This window comes from Rhinatrema bivittatum, chromosome 15, assembly GCF_901001135.1.
Source record: "Rhinatrema bivittatum chromosome 15, aRhiBiv1.1, whole genome shotgun sequence".
NCBI classification, from domain to species: domain Eukaryota; kingdom Metazoa; phylum Chordata; class Amphibia; order Gymnophiona; family Rhinatrematidae; genus Rhinatrema; species Rhinatrema bivittatum.
In genome coordinates this window covers 64,774,387-64,800,455 of record NC_042629.1, presented here as the reverse complement: position 1 = coordinate 64,800,455, position 26,069 = coordinate 64,774,387, and the positions used below count along the sequence as shown (strand labels likewise).

The 26,069-nt window shown below is 43.6% G+C and overlaps 1 protein-coding gene across 3 annotated transcripts in view; it reads left to right on the top strand.

Annotated features, from left to right (window-relative positions):
• The first annotated feature begins 21,414 nt into the window (after positions 1-21,414).
• KAZN (kazrin, periplakin interacting protein) overlaps positions 21,415-26,069 on the top strand; it is a 663,662-nt gene continuing 659,007 nt past the window's right edge. For 2 of the 3 annotated variants that reach the window (XM_029579163.1, XM_029579161.1), the window contains exon 1: positions 21,418-22,069. In XM_029579163.1, coding sequence (XP_029435023.1) covers positions 21,952-22,069 — 118 coding nt within the window. In that variant the 5' untranslated portion in view covers positions 21,418-21,951. Of the gene's footprint in view, positions 22,070-26,069 lie in introns of all 3 variants that reach the window. The other variant, XM_029579165.1, reaches the window with a different exon arrangement.

Here is a 26,069-nt window from a genome sequence, read left to right as displayed (position 1 = left end):
GACCAATACCAACCGCAGCTTCAAGCCCTTCTTCACAAGGATTTGAGGCAGGGAAGCACGAGATTAGGACTGCCTACGACATATTCGATGCTTCCACAAAAGTTTCAGCCACAGCCATCTCAGCCAGACGTTGGGCTTGGTTAAAATCATCCAACCTTCGCCCAGAGGTTCAGGATCGTCTTGCTGATTTACCCTGCTTAGGCGATAATTTGTTTGGAGAACAAATTCAGCAGATTGTGGCGGAGTTAAAAGACCACCATGAGACGTTGAAACAACTCTCATCTGTCCCACCTGAGCTGACCTCCAAGCAACCGCAAAAGAAAGACTCTTAAGAAGTCATTCTTTCGACCATGCCGTTATTACCCTCCATCGGCCAGGCCTCGTCCAGCTCGATCCTCTACTAGGCCTCAGCCGCGTCAGCCTAGGAAACAAAGGCCTACTGTAGCCCCTCCTCCTGGGCCTGCGGCTGGCCTTTGACTCCCCTGTAGGGAACACATGCCAAACCCCTCTTCCGGACATCCCTGTAGGAGGTCGACTGTACCATTTTCTACAACCTTGGTTGCAGATCACCTCAGATCAGTGGGTGCTAACAATTATCGCACAGGGTTACCACCTCAACTTCATAACTCTTCCGGCAGACTCCCCGCCTCTTCAAGCGTGGAGTCTATCCACCCATTTGGCTCAATTACAACAGGAAGTATCCCTTCTTCTGCAATCAAATGCTATAGAACCGGTTCCTCCCTCTCAACGAGGCAAGGGATTCTATTCCAGATACTTCCTAATACCAAAGAAATCAGGGGGACTACGTCCCATTTTGGACCTTCGAGCCCTCAACAAATACCTTCAAAAAGAGAAGTTCAAAATAGTAACCCTAGGCGCGCTGCTCCCTCTGCTACAAAGAGGGGATTGGCTGTGCTCTCTCGACCTCAAGGACGCTTATACCCACATTGCGATCACACAATCCCATCGCAAATATCTGCGGTTTCTAGTAGGCCACGACCATTATCAATACCGTGTCCTCCCTTTCGGTCTAGCTTCTGCCCCACGAGTCTTTACCAAATGTCTCGTAGTGGTAGCAGCATTCCTAAGGAAGGAAGGTGTCCACGTCTACCCATACCTGGATGATTGGCTAATCAGGGCCTCCACCCAACAGATAGCTCAATCCTCCCTAAAATTGACAATTCAAACACTCCTTTCCTTAGGGTTTCTCGTCAATTACGAGAAATCTTGCTTAGTCCCGTCTCAAACCTTATCCTTCATTGGGGCAGACTTGGACACCTTACAGGCAAAGGCTACCTTCCTCTTCAGAGGGTCCACACCCTAATGTCCCTGGCTCGCCAGCTCCAGTCTCAGAACACTGCCACGGCTCGCCAGTTCCTCATTCTCCTAGGGCACATGGCATCCTCGGTTCAAGTCACTCCCATGACCCGACTAGCCATGAGAGTAACACAATGGACTCTACGACACCAATGGATTCAAGCTTTTCAGCCTCTGTCCTCCATAGTTACAGTCACACAAGCGCTGCGCCTATCCTTAACCTGGTGGACGACTCGGGTCAGCCTCCTTCAGGACTTACACTTTCTTCCACCGGATCCGCAAGTAATCCTAACCACCGATGCTTCTCACATCGGTTGGGGAGCCCATGTGGACGACTTTCAAACCCAAGGGTTATGGTCCAAAGAGGAAGCCGAACACCAGATCAATTTCCTGGAACTTCGAGCAATCCGCTATGTGCTCCGCACTTTCAAAGATCATCTCTTTCATCAGATAATCTTAATCCAGACGGACAACCAAGTGGCCATGTGGTACATAAACAAGCAGGGAGGCACAGGCTCCTTCCTTCTGTGTCAGGAAGCTGCGCAGATCTGGGCGGAAGCCCTCTCCCACTCCATGTACCTCAGGGCCACTTACCTGCCGGGAGTAGACAATGTATTGGCAGACCAGCTGAGCCGTGTCTTCCAACCACACGAGTGGTCACTCGATCCTCTGGTAGCGACCTCTCTGTTTCACAAGTGGGGTTCTCCCCGCATAGACCTCTTTGCGTCCCCTCAGAACCACAAAGTGGACGATTACTGCTCCCTCATTCGGAGCCAGCACTCTCGGCCGAGGGATGCATTCTCCCTCAAGTGGACAACCGGTCTGCTCTATGCATTCCCTCCACTCCCTCTTGTGTCAAGACTCTCGTGAAGCTACGCCAGGACGGAGGAACCATGATCCTGATAGCACCTTACTGGCCACGCCAAGTATGGTTTCCAATACTCCAGGATCTCTCCATCCACAGGCACATTCTCTGGGAAAGGACCCCGCATCTGCTCACTCAAAACGACGGATGCCTCCTCCATCCCAACCTCCAAGTCTTGTCCCTGACGGCATGGATGTTGAAAGGTTAGTCCTTCAAACCTTTCAACCTTTCAGATTCCGTTTCTCGGGTCCTGATAGCTTCACGAAAGCCTTCCACAAGAAAGTCTTACTCATACAAATGGAAAAGGTACACATCATGGTGCACTTCTCAGTCCCTTGATCCCCTTTCCTGTCCAATCTCCAAATTCTTGGACTATTTATGGCATCTCTCTGAATCAGGTCTTAAAACCTCTTCTATCAGAATGCATGTCAGTGCGGTAGCCGCCTTCCATAAGGGTATTGGGGGTAATCCTATTTCAGTACAACCCCTAGTAACATGCTTTCTTAAGGGCTTGCTCCATCTAAAGCCGCCCTTGCGTCCTCCGGCCCCATGCTGGGACCTTAACCTGGTTCTTGGTCGTCTTATGAAACCTCCTTTCGAACCTCTGCACTCCTGTGACTTTAAATATCTCACTTGGAAAGTGTTATTCCTTTTGGCTATTACTTCAGCTCGCAGGATTAGTGAATTACAGGCCCTAGTTACCTATCCGCCTTACACTAAGCTCCTGCAGGACCGCGCAGTACTCCGCACTCACCCTAAATTTTTACCTAAGGTAGTTTCTGAGTTTCATATCAATCAATCCATCATACTACCTATCTTTTTTCCCAGGCCCCACTCCAACTCTGGAGAGCAGACCCTGCATACCCTAGACTGTAAACGAGCTCTAGCTTTTTACCTAGACCGTACAGTTTCCCATAGGAAGAGCACTCAATTATTCGTCTCTTTCCATCCTAATAAGTTGGGACAACCTGTGGGTAAGCAGGCTCTTTCTTCCTGGTTGGCGGACTGCATTTCTTTTTGCTATGAGCAAGCTGGCATTCCTTTTCAAGACCGTGTTAAAGCACACTCTGTGAGGGCCATGGCGACGTCAGTGGCACACCTTCGATCGGTGCCGCTTCCTGACATCTGCAAAGCTGCAACCTGGAGTTCTCTCCATACCTTTGCAGCCCATTATTGTTTGGACAAGGCTGGAAGACAGGACTCCATCTTCGGCCAGTCTGTCTTGCGTAACCTTTTTCCAACCTGATGTACCAACACCCTTCCACCTACCCAGTTGGGTGCGGATGCCCTTTCCCAAATTTCTCCTCACTTATTGTGCCTGCTGCACATCGTTGGGTACATTTGGTACAAGTCGGGACATCCTCAGCTCGGTACTCACCCATTTGTGAGGACAACCATCCTGCTTGTCCTGTGAGAAAGCAAATGTTGCTTACCTGATGTAACAGGTGTTCTCACAGGACAGCAGGATGTTAGTCCTCACGAAACCCGCCCGCCTCCCCGCGGTGTTGGGTTCGTTTTATTCTTACTTTCTAGGCACTGCCTGTAGCTTTGAAAATCAGACTGAAGGGAGACCCCTGCTGGCTGCAGGGTCAGTGCCTTGCTGGGCATGCCCAGTAGGGGCCAGTCAAAGTTCTGTTTAAACTTTGACAGAAGTTTTCCGTGGTGGGCTCCATCCTCGATGTCACCCCATTTGTGAGGACTAACATCCTGCTGTCCTGTGAGAACAACTGTTACATCAGGTAAGCAACATTTGCTATCTCCTGTGCTTCTCAGCTTGGGAGTTTCATCGGTGACTGATGTCTCATTTGTCCATGGAAAAAGCGAAGTTGCTCGCCTGTTACATGTGTTTTCTGTGGACAGTGGGACAATCAGTCACATTTTCCTGCCCTACTCCCCAGCACTTTTTTCTGCTCTGGCTCCTTGCTGGGTGTGTCTTTTGTGCTTTCTTCTCAGCTATCATATGGACTGAGGAAGGAGGAATATGTGATTAACAGCACTGAATGCTGACCTACTGCACAGGTGTGAGGTACTTCCAGAAGTTTATTGATCAGGCCTGACTGGACGCCATTGGAGGACACATCCCATCTGTTGATTGCCCAGCTGTCTATGGAAAACACCTGTTACAGGTGAGCAACTTCGCTAAGCTCAGCACAACTATCCAGCCCCCTCAGCAACAGGTGGTCCTGCCTTGCCTGCAGTTAGTGTTGCTGCTACTTTTCCTTGCCTTGCTTCATGACCTGCTCTTTTTTCCTTGCCTTGCCTCACCTGCCTCCAGTCTTGCTCCTTGCTGTTCCTTCTTCCTGACCTTGTCTTGCCTGTCCTTGTCTTGTTTGTCCCAATCTGTGCCTTGCCTGATCTTGCCCTTGTCTTTCCTGCCTGTAGCTCTCTGACTAATTCTTGGTATCTGATCCCAGCCTAGATTCTGATGCTGCCTGATCTCCACCTGCCCTGACTATTGCCTGGACCTTGATACTGCCTGATCTCTGCCTGCTGTAACCTAATCTGACCGCTCCTTACGGGACCCATGCCTAAGTCCTGCCGACCCTCAAACCCAAAGACTCAACCTTAGGAGAACTGGGTTGATATAGCTGAAGCTCGACATAATCCCAGTCTAAGTGTCTGCCCGCTGTCTGTGTGAGCCTAGCAAGTTTGTCTGTAAGGCTGCGTCAACCACGCCACAGTCAGAAGGGCTCACTTCCCATGACACCAGCAGAGAGGACCAATAGGAACAGCTCAATTTATTCTGTCATGTGAATCAGTACACTTTAATACAGGTAGGGCCTATTCTCTTGGTGTGTGCTTTTGAAGGCGACTGGTTACACTGGAGCATTAAGCATTTAGGATTGCTCAGAAGTACAAGGGGAGAGGATACTTATCCAACCAAACTATCCCATGTTTTTATTTCTACTTCATTTTCTAAGGAATTCTGGAATATATTTTTCACTTGGCAGTAAATGGGGGTAGGATGTGTGAATGCATGGAACAAGCACTGGTTTTACTTCAAGGCTATAAGGCAACAAAAGGTGTATTGGAAGGATGTGTAGACTTTCTCTGGCTATTGTGTATGCATTCTTTGCTTTGGAGCCAGTATAAAAATAGAGCTGATGTTTACGTTGATGGTATAGTTTTAATCTGAGCATCCTAAATTAACAGCATAATAATTTTGACAAATGTTAACTGACATGAATCCCTGAAGCTCTCATACCTTTTAATTTATAAATATATATTGGTGTTATACAGACGCAGACACAGCAATGTGCCCCTGCATGCTTGTCTGAAAAATACTGTCCCTGTCTAACTTACTTTCCTGGCTAAGGTTCTAATGTCTGACATTAAAGCAATTTAAAGGCCATTTCTAACTTTCTCTGAAGTTTTATTTTAGATAGTAAGCTAAGGAACCAAGAGGAATATGCTTACCGTTGGCCATGACTGGATACAGGTAAGGAAATTTACTAATTAGCTAGTTTGTGACCAAGTTTCAGCTTCAAAGTACAAATGAAATCTTATGATTAATAGATTCTTAAAGCTCCCCTTGGTTAATAAACTACTAAAGCCCCCTTTTAAGTTTGGGAGAGATACGCATGCATGTACACTGGGTAAAAACATTTCTTATTAACCTTGTTTATTAACTTGCATTGATTTGTTCAACATGGTAGGTTGCTAGTTGACAATGTCTTTGCAGCCTAGAATTTGTCTTATCAACATGGCTTAAATTTATATTATTTAATATTTAACCCTGTCCGCTTGATACATGAAGTAGCTTCCTATCTGATGCTCCAAGTGTGGGTGAGCCGGTTCAACTGAAGTCTTTTATGGGATACTTGAGTGTGCTGTCCTGGAACTGGGTTGCATAGTAACATGTCAGTGTTCGTAACCACCACCTGCAGGCTCCATCCTTATTCTCATGTATTTTAAAGATTGTAATAGGCTTCTTCGAGCAGCATTTCAACCCAATGCAATCAAATGTACTGCCTCTTATGAGGAATCTGTCCCATATTTCAAGCAAATGTCATGTTTTTATATCGTTAGTCTGGCCCATGTAGCAGACTGATGCCAGTCCTACTTAGGAAACGTTTCTATGAATTCTCCTTCCTCCCTGAATCCTTTCTGCTACCTCTTCTCCCTTAGTATTTGTGGCAGGCAAAGAAGGAGTCTCATGCTGCATGCTTCTGTTGTTCACGCGGGTGGGCTGGTGAGATTCTCCTAGTGCTGCTCACGCTTGTAAAGAGCTGAGGTGAGACCACACTGATTCTGACAAAGGGTAACTATCACATCTTGAAAGGGACAATGAGTGGGCGCAAGAGCAGATGAGACTCCAGGAGCATTGGGGGGGTGATAGAGATCTTCAAACCTCATTAGTATAGATTGCCTCAAGCATTTCAAGGCAGATCCTGAGTTTGTTTCTTTTATTAATAATAATAATAATAATAATAATAATAAACCTGGCAAGAGGGCCTGATGGCAGGGAAACTCAGGTATGGGTTGAGGTCACTTGTGGTTCTAATAATACTAGCAGCTAAGTTCCTATGCTTTGTAGCATTGTCAACAGTAATGGCAAGCATGAGGTTTCTACCAAAAGGAACCTCTGCCTAAAGAAATGATGAATTTAACTTTTTTCATCTAATATGCACTTGATAGGATTACCCTTTGAAAGCAAACATCTGACTTGCACCTAGAAACATATAAGATCTAGCAGGAGAGAGAGAGAGAGAGCCTGAGACCCCTTCAGAAAAACTGCAGAAAAAGGCTTCCCTTTAATTTCTGTGAGGGGCCTAGAGTCCTGTCCTTTCAAAGTCAAAGAAAAGCAAGCAGGAATTAAACAAGCATTCAAATAGTATTCCTACCCTAATACAGGCATGGCCAGGGTCAATATTCTTCTAATTTTTAAAAGGCTACATGTGCAAAAAACTTCTTTTGTGAACATTTTATAAGCTGAGTTCAAATTTGTGCACTGAGCCAGTAGAATGCTAGAGCCTAAGCATTCTCAATTTTAGGACCTGATCTTTGGAAATCTTTGCCTTGGGAGCTGTGCAGTGAGGTTGAATATTTGTTTTCACCTTTTAGCTAAATTTTATCTTTAGATGTTTTTAATTGTTTGTTATATGTGGATTTGTTTGAATCATATTAATATGTATGTGACATAGAATCCGCATTGATATTTAAGGAATTGCGGAAAAGAAGCAAATAAAATAAATGGAGATTTCGTGGGGTTTCTGACCTGCAGTGCTGGGGGCAAGATGGCGACATGGGAAGGTCATGATCAGCTGTCCGAGTTTCTTTCTTCAGTTAAACTTGATTTCCTAAAACAAAATGCCTCCAAAACGTAAAGGCAAGGTTTGTGCTTACCCTCCGGAGCCTGCCTTGCTGGTCGGACAACGTTTGATTTCTGAATATATGGCCTCTGCGATTTACAAGTGGGGGGGGGGGGGGTCTCCTGTTGCTGGTCTGGGTGGAGGGGAGCTCGTATTGGCCAAGCAGGAGGTTTACCTCTGTCCCCCTCCACGTTTGTCCACTGCTGGCTCAGCGCGACACTACCCCCAGATATTGCAGCGTCGCCGAGTGAAGTTGTCACGCTGGAGCTGCTTCGGAGGGAGATCCTGGATATGCTGTGTTCGCTGCTGCTGATTTGAGTACATTGGGAGAAGTTGCCATTTTGTCACTTATAGCGCGCTGTCTGAGAGATGTTTTGGCACCGGATGGTGAGTCTGATCAGGTCCCCATTAATATCTTGGTGCTTGTGATCTCTCCTAAGCCAGCGGTGGTAACAGTGGACGTGCCATGGGACTTAGTGTCCATCAGCCAGGCATGTGCTAACTGATCTTCCACAGCTAATAGTGTCGCTTATGATCTTGGGAGATATACATTTCTGCATGTGATATTTTCCAAAATCAATCTCGGGGGAGATTTTCGTCCTTTGAGCAGGATGTTTCCTCTCTTGTAAACACTCAGACTATGTTAATTGAAGGGTGAAGCACTCTTCAAAGATGAGTGGAATTCTTGGAAGATAGATCACGACATCTCAATTTGAGATTTACTAACTTTCCTAGGGTGGTTGGTGAACCCCCCCCAGAGGGACTCTGAGGCGGCATTTTCTGGATATTCTGAAGATTTCTCCTGAGACGGTTCCCGCGTTAAACAAAGTTTATTTCCTTCCCTTTTGAACATGCAACTACAAGCAGAGGCTTTAGATCTTATGGCTTTTCTTGAGGCTTCAAATTCAGAGATCATTGAAAGATCTACTTTATTGGTTTCCTTTTTCACAGAGACTGATTTAGTTTCATTATGAAAAGTTTCTTTAAAAATATTAATGATCCTTTTTATGGGCTCTGTTGTTCGAATCTTCCCTGATCTCTCGTGTCACGAGAGAGAGAAGCAGGTCTTTTTTAGCCCTTCGTCAAGAGGTTATTGCACTAGGCGCTAGAGTTTTTGTTAAGATATCCCCTTATAAATGTTTCATAAAATTGAATAATGTTGGCTATATATTTTTCGCTGAACTGCAAGTTTTTGTAAACTCTAGGAAAGCTTGGTCTCTAGTCCCCTAGTTGCATCAGAATGAGCATGGTTTTGATCACTGTGTTCTCTGTCATGATGATGTGGTTTCCTGAGAATTCTTTCTTTTCCTTTTGATTTCTCCTCGTTTCTGCCTCCAATATCACCTTTTTGTTTGTGATTTAATCAAGATTGAAAGGTTAATTTCAACGGTATTAGATTTCATTTATTTGTATTGATGTTTCTCTTATGCTTTCTGAGCAAAGTGTATTATTTGTTAAAATATATAAATAATACTTTAAAAAGAAAATAGAGATTTCTTGTGCACTCTGTGATTTGCCATGTGTGTAGGTTCACAGTGTGTGTGCACATGTACACAACTTAGAGGGAACAGCAGCCATGCTATCAGGAAATCTGGGATGTGCTGATCAGAGACAGGTGCATGGAATCTCTGAGAGAGCGATAGGGATTGTATTGCTGAGCAGTTGTGTGGAGTGGCAGACAAGATGGGCCATATGGTCTCTTTCTGCCATCATGTTTCTAAATAGTATCAGACTTTGATCCATATTTAAACAAAAGGATGTTTTGCTCCCAAATCCCAAGAGACAAGGGAAAAGGAGAGGTTCCATGCGAGAGAGAGAGAGAATAAGGAATATTTTAGCCCTAAGAGCAGCGATTCCTGTATCCATAGATTTGGTGGTGCTGAAAACATTAGCATGGGGTTGGGGAGGAGTTGTTACCCAGTGTTGGATGGCAAGGGATTGAGAAAATCCATGATACAGAAGAATTCTTGTTTGGAATCTTTGTCTTCTATCATTCAGGCAATCTGACTGAATTTTTCTTTGCTCTTTGGTTCTAGAGGATGCTTACCTCCACATTCCCTTTGCTCAATAGCAGCAGCAGTACTTCTCTTATGGTTGATGGGTCAGCATTTTCGTTACAGACCCTTTGCATTTGACTTGACACCTGCTTCAAATATGTTCACAAAAACGCTGGTTACTAGGGTTATGCAGAGGCAAAATTTTCATTTTGGTTTGTTCATTTGTTTTGTAGGTCACTTCCATTCGTTTCTAACAACTTTGTTTATTTGTTTCCCATTAAAGTCAATGCAGTGCAGCCTATTTTGAGTTTTCTAATAAATTCTAAAGAAACTTGTGGATTGACAACAGAAGGGAGAGGAAAACTCCAAGGCACCAAGACTATGCAAAGTAGCATCAAAATTGGCATGAATAGCTTAAGGCACCGTAAGGAGGCAAAAGGGTACCAGCAGTGGCAGGAGTTCTCTAAGGCACAATCAAGGAGCAAAGCAGCAGCAAGGGTCATGAACACCCCAATGCTTCAAAAGAGGGCACCAATAACAGTGGGCATAAACCCCCAAAGGCAGCCCGAAAGGGGCAACAAAGCAAGAGTGGCATGAACGTCTAAAGCACCCTGAAGGGAGAACAAAGCAGAAAAGTTGCATTAAAAAAATCCCCCAGCCACTAATGGTCAAAGCAGTACAAATAGTGGCATTAAGACCCCCAAAGCACCATGAGGTGTAAAGCAGCCCACCCAGTGTGGCAAGAACGTCCCAAGGCAAGTGGCAGAAAGAACCCCAATGGGTAACATAAGGAATATATTTCAAAGAAGAGTGGCAGCAAGATTCCCAAGGTGCAGCATCAGGAGCATAGATAGCAGCAAGACCCTCGAGGTATAGTGGCAGGAGTAGGGCAGCAAGGCAGAATGGCAGCAAAATGCCCAAGGTGTAGTATTGAGTAGGGCAGCAAGGTCAGTGGCAGCAAGACATATCCCCCCCCAGATGCTACATCAATATTTTCCTTTCTGGTAGGTTGTGTTCTTTTTGTGCCTATTCTATAGTCTCTATTTTTTATTCAGAGAATTTTATGACTTGAATAGATGTTATATTTTGTGTATGTTTTGTAAATCTCCTAAAGCCTTGTGCATCAGGACATGGCAGCAAGGCTGAAGGGTAGCAAGACTCCCAAGATGTCATCTTCCTGTGAGAAAAGTTCTTAAGATTAAGGCACATTTGTTCAGATAAAAAGGATTTCATTGATCAGGCACATTTTAAGTGCCCAATTTTAGGCCAGAGGTTATCCTTTTGCAGTTATAAAAAGAACCTTTAAATGAGCCTTCAATGCTGAACGACAATGGCTCCTTTGTGAGCAGGTTGAAGTACCTAATGAAGGACTGGTATGTGTGCTGTGATTCTCTCATGTATCATCTAATATTAAAGCAATTCTTCTACACCATTGGAAAATCTTTAGACTATATTCTACGTTTTCATTGCCGTCATTGATTGCATACACTCGGGTTAAAAATCTTAAGGACTATTTAGTTCATGCTACATTGCCCTGTGGGACATCAACCCTGTGGCAACTGTTCCTTTTGTTCCATCACTATCATGGATACTCAATGGCGTGATCCACAGTTGGGTCGCATTATACATTTTTCTACAGCTACCAACTGAAGATAGAAATTTCTAGTTTATTTTATATTCCCTTGTTCCAAGATCTGGCAGGCAGAACAAAGAGAATGATTGGACTTATTTTACAAAGCATCACAGTTGTTTGTCTACCAGAAAGGAACAAGCTCCTCTTGTTTCTCATTGTGAGGATTTCCATCATACATTTGCGGACCTGCGGTGGGATGTTATCGAACAAATCCATGCATCAACTTGAGATCGTATCAAAAGACTGAACCTACATGAACAATTCTGGATTTTTTATTTGAATTCAGTAGCTCCTCAAGGTTTAAATTTGGAGATTGAATGGTATTTCATTATTTAATAGGTGACATCAATTATCATCAAACACTTTTAAGTTATTAGTTTGTTTCAGGAAGCTCTTTTATTTATCTGTCATTCATGTCTCCGTTATTTCTGGTTGAATTTGGCACCATTTTCGGTGATCGTTGTCATGCAACATGTGAGTAGTTAGTAAGAAAACACACGTGATTGGTATTCATTTAGATAATAATATCTATATATATATTATACACAGAATTGCAAGATATATTTCATATGAAAGAAATTAGCCCCTGATGCAGAAACATTTGTTTCGAAATGCAGACCGTTTTGGGATGGGATACGTATTCTTGGAGTTAAGTTTTTATAAAAATAGTGGAAAGTGTTCTAATTATCAAACTCAGCTGGGTTCAAAAAAGGTTTGGATAAGTTCTTGGAGGAGAAGTCCATTACCTGCTATTAATTGCATGTGAAGCATGGGATCTTCTTAGTGTTTGGGTACTTGCCAGGTTCTTGTGACCTGGTTTGGCCTCTGTTGGAAATAGGATGCTGGGCTTGATGGATCCTTGGTCTGATCCAGCATGGCATGTTCTTATGCAATCAAAAAACTATTAAAAAAAAAAAAAAAAGTATCAAATTCTGCCAGAAGGTCAAAGACAACGAAGGGCTGAGTACTGGTAGGGTCTTTGTGTTTGTATCATGTGGAAGTAAGATTTATCACTCCAAATGATATGGTACCACCTCCTGAAAATACCAGAAATGTAACCAATGAAAAAGCTGGGCTAGGAGAACAGTGTCGCTGTTGTGGCAGTGATAAACTTTACTCATGGTACCATTTCTAATATGAAAGCACTACATACTGCTGTTGCTAAAGCCACAAAGAGGATTCAGTACTTACGTTGAACAGATTCTGATTTGGTGAAACAACTGAGAGAGAGGAAGAATATCTTTCTCGCTCCCTCCCCAGCTCCATAATGAATGTATTCTCCAACTGCTCAGGAAGATTCATCTAGATAAGAAATATTGCTGTAGCCTTATTACATAAGTTTTACAATGTAAATGTGTTTACAGTTTTGCATTAGGGAGCAAAGGCACTACACAAACCTGTTAGCACAGGGGTGGCCAACTCAGGTCCTCAAGAGCCACAAACAGGCCTGGATTTTAGGATATCCTCATTGAATATGCATATGAGTGATTTGTATGCACTGCTTCTATTGTGTGCAAATCTTATCTCATGCATATGCAATGTGGATAGCTTGAAATTCAGGCCTGGCTCTTGAAGACTGATGTTGGCCAACTCTTGAGTTAACACCTCACAAATAAATTTTAAAAGCCTGCTGTACGTGTAAAAAAAAAAAAAAAAAAAAAATTACTTGCGTAGCTGGGCCTTGTGTGCGCTGCGCACATTTTACAAAAGGCCCAACCACGTGCGTAACCCTGTAATGTGCCAACGTGCTGGGTTGAAAGAGAGGGGCGGGCTGGGACAGCACTATTCACCGCTGTCCCGGGGAAGCCATATATGGCTTCTTAATTGGAGCGGACTGGGAGAGGCCTGATTGCTTCGCCGCACATAGTTTATAAAATCTCCCTCCCTGAGTCACAGGCTGCTGCATCGGATTTTATTTTCCTCCCCTTCCCTTAGCCTTGCAGGCTGTTTTGGCCGATAGTTCTCACCCCTTCCTTCTCCGCTGCCACAGCAGGTTCAGCTGGGGCTGCTCTTATATGCTTCGAGGGGGGGTGCGGCCGGCCAGACTGGGCCCCTTTTAGATGGGATGCTCACTCAGACGGCATACCACTATGTTAGGACTTTCAAAGCAAGCACTAGGAAAAGAAAAAGCTACACACGAAAATTCTGGAAATGAAACCAGTGGGAAATGCTCTAGCAGGAGCTTTCCGGCAGAGGATTCTGCAAAAGGACATTTACATAACATTACTGCTAGCACTCCTCTCTCCCTAGCCTCATCCCATAGCACCTCCTCTTCCTCTCAGTGCTCTCATTCCCCTTTCCCTCCCTCCTCCTCCCCCAGAAGGCCACGAGCAGATCCATGGGACTTGGGTTGCCAGCTAAGTCAAGTGAAGAGGGGATAACAGGAGGACGGTCACCCCTGCACCCAGGATGAGCTGAATTCTATGGATGCAAGAATACGATCTAATAACAAAAGAAATGCTAAGTGCAGAGAGAAGGGAAGATTGCCACCCAGAATATCTCACGGCGACCCACATAGAGAGAAGAAATGAAGATGCCATTCAGTAGACTAAGGTTTACCTGCTCATAATGTATCTGTAGTTAGTTTTCAGCCAATTCAAATCTAAATTTAAAAGCCCGAATCAAACTTCCGGAGAACATGTAAAAGATGAGTTTTTACAGTTTAGTTTAGATTCAGAGGAAATATTTTCTGCTGCCTCAAAAGGCAACCATGCTGCCTCTAGATGGCCCTGCGTGCCCGCGAACAAGAAGCCTGTGAGAGTAGATGCTGAGGCAGATCTGTCTTTTTAACATTGGTTTATGTCTTTTGTGTGAGTGCTTTTCTCTGACAAGTCAAATGCTCTAGAGAATCTTCAAAAATCTGTTTCGGATTAAAAGGAAAAGATGGTAAAGGCATCCCACAGCCTCGGTAATGTGTGCAAATATAGGAAAAACACACACAACAAACTACCTGCAGCTGGCCTGTTAAGACTGGTTCAAGAGGTGCCAGCCTGAATCTCTGCCGTGCAGGACAGAGCTGGGTTCAGTCCCAGAGCCGCTGCTCCGGGTCAGCTGGGCTTCAGGATGCTGTGGAGTCAGCATTTTAAATTTTTTTGGGGGGCGGCGTGCTATAGCGCAAGTGTGCACCGACGCATCTGATTCAGGAGAAAACGTGATCTGCAACCCCTAGCCAAGGACAATCATAGTGAAAGCGGGGCTAGAGTGGAGCAGGGTGACTGCACCTAAATGTACAGTTTTGAAAATTGCCTCCTATAACTTTTACATATTAAACTTTGTGTGTGTATCTTCCTCTCCCCCTCTGCCATATTTCATAGAACTCCTCGCTCTCTTCTCCTACCAGTGCTCTTTCAGCTCTCCCTCCCTCCCATCTACGTCCAATGAATATCCTGGAAGGCGTAGATCTTGGAGAGTTTGGGCCTGCTAGTCAAGCATAGAGGGAGATAGATATATCTGCTTGACAATGTCTGAATTTATGTGTGTATATATCTATCTATAGCTATACATATGTATATATACACACAGATTCAGACACTGATCTCTGAACTCCTGTATTATCTGTGATTTTTGGGAGTAGATTGCAAAAAAAAAAAAAAAAAAAAAATTTTTTTCAAGAAATGCATATGACATTGGCTGAAATGGTCAGGAAATGGCTGGCTGGCTGGCTTGAAGTAGAACAGGGGTAGGCTACTCCAGCCAACACCCGGCTTTTCAAACCCCGACGCAGAATGGCGGTCAGGAATGTGCCTGACAAGTTGTGCGTGCCACTGGTGCGGAGTCCACCTTTACACAGAGCACTAAGACCTGCCATGCTGTCTGCCCCCCACTGCTGGCAGCACAGCACTCTGCTGCCAGCTCAAAGTGCAGCTGCTGACTTGCATTAGAGACGCACCTCTTCTCATTCCCACCCTCTCCTCACCAGTGCTGTCTGCAAATAGAAAGTTCTCTTCTTAGAAAGCAATCTCTCGCTCTCTATATCTCTGTCCTTAGATTGGAAGAGAGAAGAGGAGTTAATGCCATAACTGGAGTCCCAGGTGCACTGTTAGACTGAGCTTTATGTAAGTAAAGAGCACCGCAAACTGTTCCTATAAAGGAGCTCTTTCTCCAAAGGACATAGAAAGGACAAACATTAACAGCAGGAGTCTCCACAATGCAAGAGAGAAGAAAAAAAAATCCAAGCTACAAGTAGGGTAAAAAATGGGAATGGCCCCCCAAAAAACAACCAATATTTATTTGTCACAAACCAATAGCACCAGCCCAGTAGACACAACCCCAAACACAATTGCCAAAACAGGTAAACTGAACAGGAATGTGTTTAGCTGGTGGGTACCTGGGCGCTCATGTGTGAGTGGGTATCAGGTTTTATAACGTGCGTAGCGGCGAGGGCATGTTATAAAGGCATTTGCAGCATATAACGTCGCCGGACTTCTTCAGTGCTGCTCGGAATTATTTTTATTTTTAAATTAACCAGAAGACTTGATTCACCCCCACCAAAGCCAGTATCACGGTGTGCAGCGCACTAGTGCATCGTGCGTCCAAACCGGGAGATAGATGCACAAGTCGGGCCAATACGCACAGAATGGGCGTTAAAAGCCGCCCGAGTAGGCGCTTATCTCCAGCTATGCGCACATGTGAAAAATATCGTAAAAGGGGCGGGGCGTAGGCGTATGGGGGAGACCCAAACTTTCAGAGTGCAGTGTCCCTTATGCACGCCAAAGGAAAAAAAAAATTTTCCATTTTCACCTTGTTTCCTCCTTGCAGCCCAGAACAAATCCACATGAACCCCTACTCCATTCTTAAAATCCCCCTCACTTAAGTGGCAGAGGCAGGATTTGCACACGCATGTGCCTGTGCATTTCAAATGGGTCGCACACGTAGGCGCTTTCAGCTTATCTTATACCGTGCATGCATATACGTGCCTATATGATACAACGGCCGCCTTTATAACATAGGCGTGTACATGCGTGCATGGTATAACATAGGTTGGAAGCGCCTACATGTGTGCCCTATTTGTACCATATGCGTACATGTGCACGCAAATCCCACTTCCATCCTGTAACTGGTTCCGTGCACTAGTCAGTATCCCACTAGCATTACACTTCTCCCTTACGGAAGTTTAAGGAAGGCAGGGCAGGTGAAAAACAGATATTTTTTGTTTGTCCAGCAGGGTTGTGTAGGTGTGGGTGAGAAGTCCTCATTTTATTGCTCGCGATAACAACCATCACAGCCGCGACCCAAACATAAAACCTTTTCTCCCCTCTACCATTCAAGCTCTTCTTTCTCACCTACAAATGCCTTCACTCTGCAGCTCCTCACTACCTCTCATCTCTCTCTGCACCCCTCCTCGTGCGCTCCGCTCGTCTGATAAGTCATTCCTATCCATGCCCTTCTCCTCTTCTGCCAGTTCCAGACTCCGTGCTTTCCACCTGTCTGTACCGTGTGCTTGAAATAGTCTTCCTGAACTGGTGCGTCATGCTCCCTCTCTTGCCATGTTTAAATTCCATCTAAAGACCCATCTTTTTGAAACCACTTTTAAATCTTATGCCTGATTGTCTGCTTTTAGTCTTGTTAGCTAACTTTCTTTTCTTTTAACCAAGTCTCTTGTCCTGTATGTCTGTCTTATTAGATTGTAAGCTCTATTGAGAAGGGACTGTCTTTTTGTACATTTGTACAACGTCTCACTCTCTCTCGGATACACGCAGACATGCTCATCCTCTCCCTCTTATACACAGAGAGAGATACACACTTATACATGCTTAGAGAGAGGCACACGCTCATCCTCCTTCTCTCTCTTATATACACATCCTCTCTCACATACAGGCAGAGAGAGGCATGCTCATCCTCTCCTGTCTCTCACATACATGCATAGAGAGAAGCACGTTTAGAGAGAAACTCTCATCTCTCTCTTATACACACATCCTCTCACATACACACTTAGAGGCATGATCATCCTCTCCTCTTTCTCATATACACTTACGGGCTGATTCAGTAAAGTCCGTGGGACATGCTCATCCTCTCCCTCTTATACACAGAGAGAGATACACACTTATACATGCTTAGAGAGAGGCACACGCTCATCCTCCTTCTCTCTCTTATATACACATCCTCTCTCACATACAGGCAGAGAGAGGCATGCTCATCCTCTCCTGTCTCTCACATACATGCATAGAGAGAAGCACGTTTAGAGAGAAACTCTCATCTCTCTCTTATACACACATCCTCTCACATACACACTTAGAGGCATGATCATCCTCTCCTCTTTCTCATATACACTTACGGGCTCTCCCGGCACGCACACAGGCCACTCGCCTGTGCGCGCGATTCTGTATTTAAATGAGGCCCGGCGGTAGAAACAGGCCCGGAGCAGCGGCTGTCAGCGGGATTGAGCGTCCTGTTTTCGACCCGATAGCCATGGGCCAACTTCAAATTTTATTTATTTATTTATATTTTTTTTACCCTTCGGGACCTCAGATTTAATATCACCATGATATTAAGTCGGAGGGTGCTCAGAAAAGCAATTTTTACTGCTTTTCTGTGCACTTTCCCGGTGCCCCGAAGAAATTAGCACCTACCTTTTGGGTAGGTGCTAATTTCTGAAAGCAAAATGTGTGGCTTGGCTGCACATTTTGTTTTCTGAATCACGCGGGAATACCTAGTAGGGCCCTCAACATGCATTTGCATGTTGAGGGTGCTATTAGGTTCGGCGGGTTGGACGCACGTTTTCGGCCCCTTACTGTTAACCTGCCATTGGATGCTCGTTTTCCCTTACCCCTTATTCAGTAAGGGGCCGAAAATGCGTGTCCAACCCGCCGAACCTAATAGGGCCCTCAACATGCAAATGCATGTTGAGGGCCCTATTAGGTATTCCCGCGCGATTCCGAAAACAAAATGTACTATATCGGCCCGTTAGAGAGACCCTCATTCTGTCTCGCTAATACATACTTAACAGAGAGACAAGCTCATCCTCTCGCTCTCTCACATACATGCTTAGTGGGAGAGGAAGAAAGGATGAGCGTGCGCGTCTCTCTCTCTCTCATACACACTTAGAGACATGCTCACCTCTCTCTGAGATACACTAACTTTCACTCTAATACACACTTATCCTCCCTAAGTGTGTATTAGAGAGAATGTTGTGTATGTGTGTATAAGTGTCTCTAGGTGTGTAAAAGAGAGAGGATAAGAGTATTTCTCTAAGTAAATGTGTGTGAGAGAGAGGACAAGTGTCTCGCTCTCTCTAAGTAAGTTTGTGAGAGAGAGAGAGGATAAGTGTGTCTCTCTAAGTAAGTTGTGAGAGAGACACATTCTTATCCGCTCTCTCTCACACTTAGACTCTAATCCTGTCTCTCTCTAAATGTGTGAGAGAGAAAGAGGATAAACATGTGTGCATGTCTCTCTCTGTGTGAGAGAGTGGATAAGAGTGTCTCTCTTTCTCTCGCTCTCTAAGTAAGTGTGTCTGAGAGACAGAGGATTAAGAATGTGTTTGTCTCTCTCTCTTTCTAAGTGTGTCTGAGAGAGAGAGGATAAGACAACATTACGAGCCACTGAAGGGGCCAGTAACATGTGGCACAAGATCTCGAGAAACCCCTCCTGGCTTTGGGGGAAAAAAATGTCAAGTCTTCTGGTTAATTTAAAAATACAAATAATTCCAAGCAGCCCAGTAGGCACATCCAGGCCTCCACCAGTAAGATCAAAATGTCCCAAAAAGCAAAGCGGAAGCCGATCCAGTTGGCTGTATAGCAGTAGAAACAAAGAGAATCGGTGGTTGAAAACGCCCTTTATTTAATGATGCCCAAAATGTGCACTGGCATGGCTTATAGCCGAGCCGCCCCACGCATGCTATTTTGACTATTTAAAATTCTTAATTTCCCTTGACTGAGGCTATTACTGGAATAACCAGACTTGAATTAAAAAAAAATATATATTATTTTTAATAACTCATACGGTAATGGTCCCATCAGGGCCAGAACCAAACATTTGCTTCTTATCTGTTAAATGTAGATTTAATAACATTACCAAAGTTATTGACCACTGGGCTAGATCAGCTGTCACCTAAATTAATCGACTTGGACCAAAGAGGTTTTGCCAGAGGCTACAAATCTAATCATCCAACCACGCTCTCTGCTACCCTGTAAACCTCTGTAAACACCTGTATTTATTATAAGAATTTGTATTTACTATTTATATTTATTATTTAGCCATTAACATTGTTCTGTTACCACTTGGTACTATTTCTCTCCTTTACCTCAAACTCTAAGTTCCTACTAAGTTAGCCATGTTATTTATACCCAATTGTTTGATGTAATTGTATATTTGTTTAATTGTTCAATCTGTTTGATGTAATTTTCTGTTCCTTGTTCTGTGTAAACCGAAGTGGTATGCACAAGTGCATGAACTCCGGTATATAAAAGCCTTTAAATAAATAAATACCCTCTCAGCATCCTTCAGTGGTCTACTTTCACTCAGCGATCGAGTTTTACATTCAGTGCTTTTCTTTACCATGTCCTTTTATAAATTTTATACCATGGGAGAGACATGAGGGTAGATGTTTAGACTGGATTTGGGGGAGGGGGGTTCTGTAACATGACCTTCCCCTTGTTGGTGAAGCTTGTCCTTGTAGCCTTCTCTCTGGCACCAGCCAAGGCCGTCCCCGCTTATTGCTGTGTTTCATCCCTTTTCGGCACTACCGTTTGGCACAAAAATTAAAAGTGTGTCTGCCCTGTATAAATAATTATTTGCCATATTTTCACCAGCTTTAAATATCCCAAATATTTACAACCGTATCTACGTCTCACAATTTGGAGGTAAGGATGCAGGATAAATATAGAAAAATCCCAAGCCACAATATTGGTGAGAAATTGTTTTCTCCCATTGTGTCTCCACTTAATGTAACAATTGTAGGTTTTACTTATCTGGGTGGATCTGTGCTCCCATCCTTCTCTGTGTTATAGAATTATAATTTAATATTCTACTTGCCAATTGGGGGGTGGGGGGAGAATTTGCCCATTTCCTCCTTTACCCTATCAAATCATCTCATCCTCTAAGGGGGCTGTGGCAACATGGACCTTCACATGGGACCATGTTTCGAACCAGCATTCTTTCTCAAGGGCTTGAAATCAGCATCTATAAAACAAAACATATTTTAGGCTATTACGTATGAATAACGACTATTATATTTTTAGTATGCAATTAGTTGACAAAATTGAACACCTGAAAACACGTTGAGAGGTGAAACACAAAATGAAGCAGCAATTGAACATAAGATATGCCATACTGGGTCAGACCAAGGGTCTATCAAGTCCAGTATCTTTTCTCCAATAGTGGCCAATCTAACTCACAAGAACCTGGCATGTACCCAAACATTAAATGAATAGATCCCAACCTACTAATCATTATTGATATATAGCAGTTTATGGATTTCTGCACTAGGAACTTATCCAAACCTTTTTTTAAACCCAGCTACATTAACTGCTGTAACCACATCCTCTGGCAATGAATTCCAGATCTTAATTATGCGCTGAGTGAAAAAGAATTTTCTGCCATTTGTTTTAAATGAGCTTCTTGCTAACTTCATGAAGTGCCCCCTAGTCCTTCTATTAATCTGAGAGAGTAAATAACAGATTCACATTTACCCGTTCAAGTCCTTTCATGATTTTGTAGACCTTTGTCACTTGGTAGCCTCTAGGTGTCAAATATTGACACACGGCTTTGATAAGATGAATGGCATTCTGCAAACCATTTTAATCCCTGGATCCTGAGCAACCCGATGCTTTACTTTTCTTCTAGGATATAAACATTTTCCAGCAAGTGAGCTGACAGAGCAGAATGTTTTCGTTTTGGGGAAGGACCACTTTCATTATATCTAGTGTACAGAGAGGAACCATGTTTGTTTTTTGTTATTATGGTAGGGCCTAGGGATATCCCCTCTACAGGTCTGAAGGAGTTAAAAAGCCAGCTCTCTCTGCCAGCCTGGCTGAGTTAGCATTTCCTTGTGAAGTAAAAGCCGATGCATCACTGAAGGAGACCACTGCAGCGGGTCAGGGAGAAGACATTGTTTAACAGAGCCTGCACAGGCTTCCTGCTTGCTTCCTCTACTGAAAGAAAAGAGAAAAAAAACAAAGATTTGTAATGAGAGATCAAGGATGAAAGAGTGCCCCCCCCAAAAAAAATCAGTATAGTCGCTGTCTAAGAGAACGGAGGCAGCACTGCAGAGTGCTGCCGGATTTAGAGACAGAGGGGGTGGAGGGGGATAGAGAGAGAGGGGAGGGAGGGAGAGAGGTAGGCAGAGAAAACCAAGGATCCAGACCAATTGGAGAGCAATAATAACAGCTACTGATTGCTGCAGGTGGGGCTCCCTGGAGGTCCGATGTACACTCAATAATATTTTGCCAGCTGCAAAGGAATTCAGTTTCCTGTACGGACCAAACAGGCTTGAAGGCTGAAGGACAGATTCGTGGGAAAGCAGCCCTGGGTTACGCAGCCCGAAGTCGGTGCAAGGAGCAGTGTACGAGTTGTGCAGCAGCTATCAGACTGAAAATTATTGGGATACAGAGACTTCCTGCGAGACCAGTCAGCGGGCTTCCAAGGCACCACCGTCTGCTCCTCTTTTACCTTGTAAAATTGTCAGCAGCACTGGGGCGAAGACATGGTGAAGCTTGCTCATTGAGCTGGAGCTGTCACAGGAGAGACCAGAAGCTGTGTCCCCCTTCTCCGCCACCCCCCCCCCCAAAAAAAAAAATACACCGGTAGAAGGACTGTAATCAGAGGGACCCTGATTCACCTTTAAAGCTCAGGAACCGTGCAAACACGCAAATCTGTAATCTCGTCTGACACATGACTAACACAAAAGACCCCAAGAGAGCCATGGACTCGTCAGAAACCTCCAACTCTGGAAGCGTGCCCGTCACCTTCTCCCAGGTCTTTGGCCAGCAGTGTCAGCTCATGGAAGCAGGTAAGCGCAATGCATGGAGAGAGGTCCATTTGCTTCTACTCCTAACGTGTGCACGGTTTGATTTAAGGTGTGTATCTGCAATGCCACTTTTTATATATAGTCTGCATTTTTATTTTTGTGTGTATAACCTGAGAAGTGACAGTTGGTAATAAATAAATACAGGGCAATTTTGAAAGTCATTTATGAGAGGACGAGACATTCCCTACGCTACTAAAGTCCATTGTAAAAAGGGGAACACACACATACTATTCAAAACACGAACAAGGTTATTTATTATTTGTTAAATATTATTGATATTTCACTGTTCCTTGTAATAATGTTCATTGGTTGATTGTTATTGTTCAATGTTCTATGTAAAAAACCCTGGTCTAACCTCCCAGACCAGGGCAACCTTTTTGTTACTTGTAAACCGGATTGATTTGTATTGCATACAGGAATTCCGGTATATAAAAATTAAAAATAAATAAATAAAATAATTCCCAATGTTTGGGTCGGGGTGGGATAAGTATGCAAATTGAGTTTTCAACTCTGCGTGTATATTTCTCCAGCAAAATCTATCTGTACCCGCAACTAGTGCAAGCATCCTTGGGTACTTTGTACTTCTGGCAAGTTTCAAAATCAAGGCACTCGCATTCTTCCACTTTAAAAATCAGCGTGAACTTTGTGGGTTAAAAGTACCTGTGGACTTTGTCCCATTCTTAAACTGTGACAGTGGGACAAAGTATCAACTATAAAACCAATTTCAGTTGTCCTGGGGTACCAGTTAACTTATGTTCTCATGTACATGTATTCTTCTCAGGGATTTAAAAAAAAAAAAGTCAAGCCGAGTACAGGACTGCTAAATACTATGTAAAATGCAGCTGATCCTGCACGCCCATGGATCAGTTCAAGTTCTGAACTTGTGCGCATTTTTTTTTTTTTTTAAATTGGCATCACTAGAGAAATCGGGTCTGTCCATAATTCACATACTGGCGCCGACCTCCACATTTATATTTGAGAACCGTGAGTTCATTAAATGAGTTAGGGCCACAGAGGTGGTGGTGGATGGGGGACCTGAACCAATCCCATGAGAGTCTGTCCCACTTTCTAACCGTGACATGGTAAAACCAAAAATCTTTTCCAAGCTTCCAGAAGTGATGTTACTGGGTATTATATATCTCTGCCAGCTAGTGCTCTTACATACAGCTCTTCTTTAAACAGTAGTTGTCTAGACTCTTGGCTTATTTGGTATCTTTCCAAAAATTTGTGAGAGCCCTCAAAGCTAGGAAAGCAGGAAAGAAAGTGATTTTCCTGTGTTTAGTCTGACAATTGGCATCCAGCGTTATGGCATGCATTACTTTTCAATATTTCTGTTAGCAATATGCCAACATGCAGATTATACAGAAATCGGTAATAGTAGATATACCAGGAAGGAAAAACAGATGACAAAAAATACCCAGGGACATGGTCAAGGCATTTTGTACAAAAAAAAAAAAAAGGTAAAATCATACATTTGGGACACTCAATCTACTAACCACACTTCAATCAGAAGGGCAAAATCCTGCAAGTGCGGAAGAGGAGAGAGACGCAGAGGACAGCCTGAAGTTTGCTGACTAGTGCGATAGAGGCAGAAGGAAAACGTTAAGATTTATGTTCAAGTATACAAGGCCTCATCTTTTGTGAGGACATGGATACAATGGAAGTAGTTCAGAACAGACCTATCAAAATGGTGTACGGCCTGCAACACAAGTGCTCTGTAGAGGCCTCCGGCTTAAAATGTTCTCCTGTTAAGAGGAAGGAGATTCAGAAACAAATCTCTTGTAAAGGGCATTTTCCATGGGAAAAAAAGGAAGTCCAGAACAGGGAGGGGGAAGTCGCAATGTGAAGTTGTAACGGGGGGGGGGGGGGGGGGGGGGGGAGTCCTAAAGAGGAAATGTGAGGGGGATATTGCCTTCTTGAGAGGGTGGTGGATGCCTGGAATAACTTACCAGCAGAGGTGGCACCACAACAGGGACAGAATTCAAGTATGCTTGGGACAGATAGCAGAAGGTCGCGGTGGGAGAAAGATGGCCAGAGAGCAAGTCGGGTCCGTGTTGGCAATGTCACGCAGAAGCAAACTGAACAAAATCTTGATCTGCTGACAGCCACAAGATCTGCACAGCAATGCAGGGAAAGTGTCGGAGCAGGAACATTTCAAGGGACTCTCCATGAGAGCAGTGTTATTCACGTGTGTCCTTTGTTGTATTTTTATGTAACTGTGTATGTTTTTTATTTTGTAAACCGCCATGATCTTCGTAATGTGCGATAAATAAATGATTTTGAATAAATAAATAGGCACTACTATGGCACTATGTTACTAAAAAGCAACTAGATTTCTAAGCTGAAGACTATACACTGTATATATACATTGGTAATCAACAGCAAATAGTCTCTGGATTGCTCGAGTGCCTTACAGTATACAATAGATATAGGACTACATATCAAGCCACAGTATTTGTTCCAAAAAAATTGGTAGGCCGCATTATCCAAGTTCTTAAGCGGCTTTCAATAAAACACTCACAATAAAGGTTTAAACAACAAAGACAATGCAATACAAATATTGGCCAGCAAATGTCTTAAACATCAAATCTCCTTTAAAAAAAAAAATTCTAAGCACTGATTAGATCTGCCTAGATAGTCCTGTAGAAATATAATGAGGGAGCTTGTTTGAATAAATAAGTTTTTAGCTGCTTTTTAAAGGTTTCACTGCAGGACAGCCCAATGGTTCTGTACATATTGACATTATCAGTTATACAACGTCAATGACTCACTGGACTGTCTCTAACTTCACACAGTAAACGGGCAAAATGGGACGGGGGGGGGGGGGGGGGGGGGGGAAGGGGCAAAAAACTAGCTGGTAAGAAAAATCTTCAATCACTATTAAATGCATTCCAGCTTTCTATAGTTAATTTATCATCTGAAGAGCATAGGAGGTATGTGATCTATAGAGCCAGTCCAGATCTCCGGGAAGAAACTGGCAGATCCCATTTCTTGTCGCTCACTCCCAGGGATTAAGAGGCTTTCACAAATCTATCTGGCTAATAATGGCTCATGGACTTTTCCTCCAGGAACGTGTCTAAATCATCCCCCCCCCAGCTATGCTAGGTGATTTGACCACATCCTCTGGCCACAAATTCCACAGCTTCATTGTGCATTGAGTGGGGGGAAAAAAAACTCTCTCCATTTGGACTTAGATTCTTTTTTTTTTTTTTTTTTTTTTACAAATTTTTTTTCACCTTTCTAAATTGTTTTATATCTTTATATCTTCTACCTGTTAGTTTTGTGGAAGGTCCCCTAGTTCTTGTACTATCTGAAAGAGTAAATAATATAAACTCTATTTTATCCCCTCACTTGTTACTTTATTATTCTTATATAGCAGCAGAAAAAAACTCATTGATCCATCTGGCCTACGCTATCTAACCACATGTTTATGCTTTATCTGAAGATGCATCCCTCAACCATTCTTGATTGCAACAAATTGGTGCAATCTAGGGCATGAGTGAATCTCTTTTCTGCTTTTCTGTGCTAAGACCATCCAGTGAAATGCCACAATCTCCTACTTCCGCTTAACATTGTGGCCAAGAGACTGCGCTTAATTTAGATGCATTGCAAGATTCTGTTCTGTCTATAACATTTGCCAGAATGTGGTACCAAAATGATAAGACAAAAAATTGTAAACTACTACCCTGGCAGGAGTGTATCCAGTATGGAAGATGCAATTGTGTTTCTGGAGCTAAAAAAATAATGTGCATGGGGCTTTGTGAATATCTCGGATTGGTCTGTGCCAAATATATTAACTTGGGATGAGAGTCCGACATTGATCGGTGGTGAATTCCGGATCGAACTTGGTTTCTGTAATCTCCCTCCTGCCACTTTTTTACCCGCGGAAATGATTTTCTTTGTTTTGAAAATTTTCCAGCCCATGTACTAGTACTGTTGCACAGGTAGTGCCAAAACATGCACAACTTCACCCGCAGTACGG